The 8,479-nt window shown below is 37.8% G+C and overlaps 1 protein-coding gene across 1 annotated transcript in view; it reads left to right on the forward strand.

Moving 5' to 3' along the window:
* The window catches only part of TPD52 (tumor protein D52), a 126,620-nt gene extending 120,276 nt beyond the window's left edge, over nucleotides 1-6,344 (forward strand). The window contains exon 7 of the mRNA XM_074816924.1: nucleotides 6,058-6,344. Within this exon, the coding sequence (XP_074673025.1) occupies nucleotides 6,058-6,211 (154 nt within the window). The 3' untranslated portion in view covers nucleotides 6,212-6,344. The remainder of the gene's footprint in view (nucleotides 1-6,057) is intronic.
* Nucleotides 6,345-8,479: the final 2,135 nt, after the last annotated feature.

The raw sequence follows: 8,479 nt of genomic DNA on the forward strand, positions 1-8,479 counted from the left end.
GAATGGTGAACAAAAAATCTGGAGAAAATGGATGGTAAAATTTATTTCATTACCTTTTTAGATGTATTTTTTCTGAGGTTGATAATGTGATGTCTTCTACATAATAAAAAAAAAAAGAAAACGAAACCATTAAGAATCTTGTAAACTGTTCTGTACTGTACTGTTAAGGCACTGAAACAAAACCTCTTGAATAATAGATCTGAAAAACACACTTTGAAATTCTCACAGTAGGAAAATGAAAGACATCAAGACTTCTCATGGCATTCTCTGGGAGTACCGTGGCTCAACTCTAACCCTATCTTTGGAGTTTTTTATATTAATCTATTTTGTATGGGAGATAATCCAGGGATTCCTTTTATTGCAGTTTTTGAAAGCCGTCACTAGAATGTGTTGGGAGATGTTAAAAAATAATGATGTAAAAAATTAAAGTTAATTCTCTAAATGACACCCTCGGTATAGGAATTATAAACCAGGTTTAATAGTTGCCTTCCTACTCCATTAAGAATTGCATGTTTGTGAGGGGTGGGACAGATGGAGCGGAAGAATGAGTGGTGGGTGAGAGTAGTTGTAGCCAGCCCTAGCTCATTCATTCAGCTTTGCATTGCAAAGGTTATCATTCCAAAAGGAAGCAATGGAGACTGAAAAGTAGTAATGAAATAGAGGGAATAAAAACTAAAATATTCCATTTGCCGCAAAATAGCAGTCCTGTATTTTTATAGTAGGGAATAGAGCGTATCTGTGAATGCATTTTTAAAATGAGTGGGAAATACTAGCCAAGACCTAGTGAGACTCAACCATTTCTGCAATTGCGTTGTTATTTTTGTAGCACTGTTTCCAAGAATAGAAGGTTTGTTGCTTTAAATTTTAAACTAACAACTTGAGTAGTTTTAATAGAAAAAGGACTGCTTGCTAATTTGTGATCACATGTAGTTTTAAATATTGGATAGTTTAACAAAATGCTTTAATGTCTACACCTATAATTTAGAGTTTGAATAAAATTCTTATTGCCATGTAGTAATGAGGATGCTTCCTCTACGTGTGAAATTGCACACCTGCAAAACTAGTGCCCCATTTTCTTGGTAGCAAACGGTATAATTAGGATCAAAACACATTTTTAGTTATAGCCTCCTTGTTTTTACAGGCTCATTGCTTTCCAAGTTAACTCTCTTTGTAAACCTTTCACTGTAGCCTGAAATGGCTTTTAAATTAAGAAAAGAACATTTCCCCCTCAGCGTTCTTGAAAGTTAGCAAAAGCTGAAAGACGTCATTCCATATCCTCCCCCTCAGATTTTACTATGTAAAAATATTGGGGGTTTTGTTTATTCATATATTTTAAGGGCACATAGTAAAATTACTTACCTTTTTAAAATTGCAGGTTTAAAATCTTGACTGAAGAGTTTTTGGGGTTTTGGCTATTTAATTTATCATTAAGATTTTGAGAGATTTAAGTGCAAAAATGAAAGGATTGGAATAGGGACCAAATTGCAATAAAAGGGATACAGTCAGTCAGAAGGAAGCTTCCAAGTTGCTTAAGTTTGGAAGTGCACGCTGTGCCATTTATGTGTGTTCAGCAAAGAGAAGACCTACTTTATGTAAGTTAAGACACAGTAGTTTGATATTTGCGTGCAAAGATAAAAGGCCCTACTTTTAATGTAATAAGAGGACATAAACCTTCATTTCTTGTATTTGCTTTAAGTTTCTTTAAGCAGCATTAGCAAGGCTGTACTGTATGCTTTCTCTGTGCTCATACATACTGTATTACCTTGGTGATGTACGGTTGTACAGGCTTAACAGTTCACGTAAGAAAAAGGATTTTCATCTTGCTGCTTTTCAAATTCTTTTCCATGACAGTTCAAAAATTACAAAAAACACTGAAGCAGTTATTTGGGTTGCCTCCAACTTAAAGTCATCTTCTGGAAGTGGGTGTTTGAGGAAAGTTGCACCTGTACCCAGGGCTTTGCCCACTCTGGAAGAGATGGAGAGGAGCCTGCAAGCACTCATTCAAACTAGAGAAAGCTTTTTGGAGCCCACTGACCCCTGTCTGAAGTTCAGGTGAAGGTTTCTGGTGGATGCTTCAGTGGGTGCTCTACTGACACTGGCCTGAGACGGGGTCATGGCTCAGCAACAGCAGCTGGTGGATTTCCACCTCTGAAGCTGGGAGTTAGGCAGAGTCCTTCCATGCAAAACTGGTGTTCCCAAAGGGTTAAATGGGTAGCTCTTGTAAATAAATTCTATAGAATTGGAGAAAGCTGACTCTACTTGTAAAATATTTGTTTTAAGTTCTGTAGAATATTCTTGTACCTTCATTTTTGTATGCAACTAAACTACCTTTGTCTACTTCAAATTGAATTTAATACTCTTACCTGGCAATAGGAAGTGGTAGGAAGAAAACACGTGCATCCTTGACAAACACAGTGCTTGGGGACTGGGGAAGGTTAATGGTTCCTGCTGATGGTCATGAGATAGGATGATCTTGAATAAGAGCATTGTTACTTAAAAATAAAGCAAGTCCTTTTGCAAAATGGGGTAGATGGTTTCTTTCCTTTTACACTGGTGTTCTGTGTCTCCTAGGACACTGTTCCTGAAAATAATAAAATGCCTGCTTTGTTTCTGGGTCCTGCTTCAAGCTTCTGCTTTAACCATAGGATAGTTTTATCTGTTTTAAGGATAAATAAATACCTTTGTGGATAGAATATGCTTACTATGCATAGAGAAGCCTATCATTTCCTCTTGCTCTAAATGTGGTGGATAGACCACCACTGCATGTTGTGTTCATGTTTCTACTTTTTCTACATCTTCCACTAATCATTTATTCTAAAGTGTTTTAGCTGGAGGGAACATCTGTCACGAAACCAAACGTTTATATTCATACAAATTGGCAGTTGTGTCAGCTCCTTAAAGTGTTGTTCTTCAGGATCTCTTTGTAAGCAGATGTGCTGTTCCTGGTAAACCTTCTTTAATAATTGAGTTAAGTACGATTAAAGTATCTGGAATCTGTTTGAGTTACTGAAGCAACATTGAAGATTATTGTACTTTTTATGAAAATACGATTGCTTGGATTTTGCATTACAAATATATGCTAAAGTTGTGTGGAAATTTGAGCAAAGTTCTCTGCAGACCGTACAATGAACAAAGTCTTCATAATGCTAAAATGGGTGAAGTCATGCTTATGATTATTAATTTATTATTAAATCAGATGTATTAATCATGAGACGTACGGTTTCTTCACAGATTTTCCTCATGGACCTCCTTGGTTCTAAATAGCACTTTTAAAGGTTTGATTAGAAAAAATTAGTTTCATCTGTTCACTTGCGAAATACTTAGCACTATAGTGTAGCAACCAGTCCAAAAGGAGCTGTTCCGTGATGAAAGTAGTATTTTGTATTTCAGTTACAAAGATGGAGCTCGATACCTCTCCCACTCTGTGCTGTCAAATAGAGAGAGGACTTCTAATTCAATTTAAACCTCATTCAGTTTGATCTTCTGTAGAAAAGTGTTGGATCCTGAAGCCAGTTTTTGCAGTAGCATCCTGCTTTACGTTATTGGTGAGCTGCTTTTCCTCTAGGGGGAAGGAGAGGAGAAGGCGGCAGAGGGTTGACTGGTCTTTAAAATTCATCACAGAACCACTAGTTCTAGTATTAAGTTTTATTAGGTTAAAAACATGTCCATCTTTTTCAAAGCAGCACAGAATGTTGTAGTTCAGTCTGAGTTTAGTGTCGCTCAAACTTTAATGGTTTTATGCAGTCTTTACTTTTCAAGTGACTTTTTTCCTCTTCTGTGGCTTGACTCTGTATACAGTTTCCTTCATTTCTACACTATTTACCTGCAATGTTTTCAGTGGTTTTTTGTCACCTGCTTTACCATTTATCCCCTCTTTCGTATCTTCCCAGGCCTTCTTTTTTCTCATTATAAGGTGCCTGCTCCCTCTTTTCTGTTTCCACAGACCATTTCTCCCTCTCATTCTCTCCCTCTTATTTTGCCTTCTCCCAAAACCTAATCTCTCTTTTTTTAAAAAAAACATTTGTCTTTTCTCATGTCTCATCCACTCCTCATACTTGTTGATAAAGGCAGAAAAGTCTGATAATTTATGGCAAAGATAGTATTAGGGATCAGGATAACTTTATGGTTGGATGCAAAGGCAAGCCGTCTAGCTAGCAGCTGTCAGTAAGGTGAAGGTTTGGTTCATGCTGAAGAATTTTCTGGAGATTACTCCCATATAACCAAATGGCTAAAATCACTAGTCAGCTGGTATCTTCATTTAAGGTTCTTCAATGAGGAGATTTCCTCTTCATTCCCCTTCTTATCTCAAAACGTCCTGACTTCTTTGGGGAACTTTCTCTTTTATTAAGCCTTACAAAACCCAGAAGATACCATCCATTTTTAAGGTCTTAGGCATTGTCTTTTAATTTTCTTTTGCCCTTGTCTTACTCCTCTGAAATGTTGCATGTTAGCTTTCATGAATAATTATCATCAGTTGTGAAACTGTTTTGTTTTGAAATGCAAGTATTTTGCAGAGAAAGGGGCAGAATTGATCCTTACCAGCTATTCATTTAATAACCAAACATAAGCTGTTCTCTGTCTTTGGTAGCTGTGCCGTAGTCTTCACTGCAACAGTGGTTACTCACATTTTGGACAGATGAAGGACTTCACTGTTACGTTTTTAAGAAAATGTGTGGTATTTCCATTGTGTTGATTTGTGCAGGTCATCACAGGATTCACTAGGATGAGTGTTGGCAGAAACCTTGCTGGCCGAGTACCCTATGTAACTACTTGTTCAGGGTGGAGGTATCAACTGATCATCCTTTGCAGTTTGTTAACGTAATCGAGAATATTACCCAGGACTAACCAAGAGCCACAGGAATTTAATGTAAGACAGAATTGACAGAAAATGGGAGGGGAAAGGGGGGGGGGGGGGGGGGGGGGGGAGATAAATACAAATCCAGCATCTTTTCTTAAGAAGTTTAGTTTTTCAAAAGGATTTTGGTTTGATGTGCCGAAGAAAGTTGAAACCCGGTTCAGTTTTGCTCCGTGCTGGCAAACAGTTGTCAGACAGTAAAGATTGTCTGCCCAAGCTGAAGGTGAAAATGAGCAAGGTGAATTTGCATGCAACCAGACTTCCCTGTTACATTTTCTCCAGTCTGTAACTGAAGAATGTTTCAAACTTTCTCTTGCTTTTGCTCAAGGTGGTCAAGCTTGATGCGTCTTCAGCTCTTTATGTTTTGACTATGGAAAAAAAATATGGCTTGAACTTTCAAAATAAGAATAATTCTCCATTTTATTGCTGGACTTTGATCAGTAGCTCTCCAGGTGCATTATAAAAGATGCTAGTATTTCAGAAATCTTCACTAATTCGGCATGACCATCTTGACACAGGGTCTGTTTTTAAAACACGTTGAAACACTCGCATCTTCTGACTTAAAAGGAAAAAAAGAAAAAAAAGAGCATAAAACAATAAAACTCAACCCTGTAGGCAGAATGTTTCATTACAGTAGTTGTGGGGTTTCTTTTTAATTATATGTAATGAAAAACTTGTAGATGATAGCCACTCTTTGGAGGTGGGGGTAAGACAAGAAAAGTTCCCTTGCCTGAGGCCCAGAGTTGAAAATATAAACCATAGTTAGCTGGCATTATATTTTTTGATAATAGCAATGTCACTAGTGATGTAATGATGACTTGTCCTCCCCTTTAATGGTATGTTGTCCTGCAGATAATTGTGTTCATGATAGCCGATGATACAGTAAAATATTTTGGTGGAAGACACAAACAGTTTCCTATATAATAAACTGCTTTTCTATAGAGCCTGCATTCCCTCAGCGGATCTGGTGGTATCTGCTCTTCCATGGGCAGGATTATATCAACAGAGACTGGTTCTACAGCGTTGCAGAGCGTGTCCCAGCCGTTTTAGTGCTGATGCATTACAACGGTGTTGGACTTCCACTGCAGCACATTATTTTCTGTGGGCCTGCTACTTCAGTCTGCAGACAGAAGAGCAGCCTTAGGGGTTGCAAGACTGTTGCTTAACAAAACTTTTTTCTCCCCCTTCCCTTTTCTTCACAGAAAATACCGGACAGGAACCCGAGTACGCCTGAGACTGCTGGATCTTGAACTCACATCTAGATTCTTGGGTGCAACTACTGATACAACATTGCTGGAAGCTGATGCAGTGCTTTTAGGGCTTGTGGAAAGCAAGCAAACAAAGCAAAAGGAGTAAATGTCATGTAAATAAATGCATTTTGTGCCCTATAGCAAATTATGCAAATTAAATGTTTCTTTGGGAAATAAAAGTTTCTGTCCATATGGTTATGTAAATAATGAGATCAATAAAAGACAGTAAGCACATCGTACCTGATTCTTGCTTTATTTTTATTCACTCATCTTTCTAGCACTTTTTCTTTTGATTTAAATGTAAAAGGTTAACTGAGCTTCTGTAGGTAATATTAATTGACTGTTTTCATGTTCTTGTATAAAGAATTCCAGTGTCCATCTTTCCATCCTAAAGCAACATTGATCTAAGACATTGTACTTCCATGGAGGAAGTCCAAAGCTTGCTGTTGCGGTGCTCCTTCCAGTACAGTGTTTCATACAGAACGATGTCAAGGGTTCCTGATTTGCAAGCTGAAGTGCAGAATGTTTACTGCAGATACTGGTTTTAATCTCTGTTATAATACATCATGCTTTTATCTCAGTCTGCCTGAAGAACTAGAGATTATTCTTTGCTTTAATTGGAGTTCTCCAATGTGTGTTAGTAAGTTTTCTCTGGTTGTTAATGTAAAGGAAAAGAAACTATTTTGGTGTAGTAGGCCATTGTAGGTTTTGGGTTTCTGTAAGTATATTTAAGATAAATGGAATGGGTATTTGAATGCAAAACTAAAGAATCATGCTATGGCTTTTCCAGTATCTTTTTGGAGCGTTCGCTATCAGAGAGCATTTCTTCTGATTTCTGGTATATCCAAGTCTGAATTCTGCATAGTCATTTGTGATCTGCCTAGTGCCTTGCAGGTGTGGTGAGGGCAAGTGAAATTTGCCATTTATACCACTGAATTACAAAAAAAAAAGCCTGTTTAATCTTAAAGTATTTTTCCAAAATGTTGGAATAAAATGAGATTTGTTAAGGTGGTATGCCTTGTTTGTCTGCAGTGACTGTCCAGTGACAATGTGTTTCTCACTATATGTACTAATTCAGCAAAATGCACACTGGCTTAAGCATATATTACTCAAATCTACACACACCTCATCTTTCTGCTGGAGCAGGCCATGTGAGCAGTGATGGAGCCAGCAAGGGAAGGTATAGCTCCTTCTGCCTCTTATGACTGACTATATTGGTATTTCAGTCACGTGAGGGAAGAGGAGATAAGGGATCCCTGAACAAGCAGAGTACCAGGGAGCCCGCTCCAGGCTGCCACAGCTCACACACCCCTTTCCTTGCCTGCATCTGAGAGATACTTGGATACTTGGCATCAGAGAGCAGAAACTGTGAGCAATTCTGTTAGATTGCAGCTGTGGGTCAGATTGCCACCCAAACTCTGCAAGTCTTCATATGGTCCAGCAAAATTCATTTAGAACAGGATAAAAAAGCTTTAATCTGCTCAGAGGTCTTTTCCAAAAACATTGTCATTTCTCTTTTAAAGGTTGTTGCCTTTTATTTTTTTTTTGTTTGAAAACATATAGAAAGAAAAGCAAAAGGAAAGCTGAAGTGCCTTTTTACCTGCAGTCACAGCCCTATGACACAATGGTTTGATTCTTTCTTACTCCTCTGCCCAAAATAAAAACTTGACAAAAGAAACGAAAGAAAATTCCTTTCCTACCTTTGCCCTTTTGTAACACCGAGGAGTATAGTGCAGACATCACCTGCTATGGGTAGTTTCCAAAATACATCTCACGCGTGATCTGTCAAGGAAAATACTTTTAATATAAGGTAGTTATTTGCCAAAAATACTAGGAGGAATCACATAGAAAATGCATAATCATTCTGAAGAGAATGGGCATGTTTTAGCAGATCCTTTTATAGTTTTGCAAACTGAAGTTTTGTTTCTGAAATCAGTAAGGATCCAAGCGAGAGGAAACAAGCAATGTGAGCTTATTTTGTTGCTTTAATTTGCTCATTCATCTCAGTGATCTTAATTAGGGGAGTTTCAACATGAACTTCATTGGGTGTTAGCCTCCAGGTAAAGAGTTACCCTAGCACTGGAGTAGGAAAAGAAGGCCTTTTTAAGAAGCCAGAAGGGATTTAAAATACCAAAGAGAAATCCTGTCTGTTGAATGTACCTCATCCTACATGCTCGATCAACCTTAAATAAGAGTGATTTGGCAGGAAATATATGCATTAACGTTTTGGGGGCAGGCTAAGAGTTATTTCACAGTAGGGTATCAAATAGTGATTTTATCAAATCTTCCTCTGGATAACCTTTAGAGAAGTGACTTTTAGAGACTGTAGTGGTTGCTCTTTCAAATCAAGCTTAGTGTTTTATTTGGAAACCCA

The sequence above is a fragment of the Strix aluco genome, chromosome 1 (genome assembly GCF_031877795.1).
Source record: "Strix aluco isolate bStrAlu1 chromosome 1, bStrAlu1.hap1, whole genome shotgun sequence".
Taxonomy (NCBI): Eukaryota; Metazoa; Chordata; class Aves; order Strigiformes; family Strigidae; genus Strix; species Strix aluco.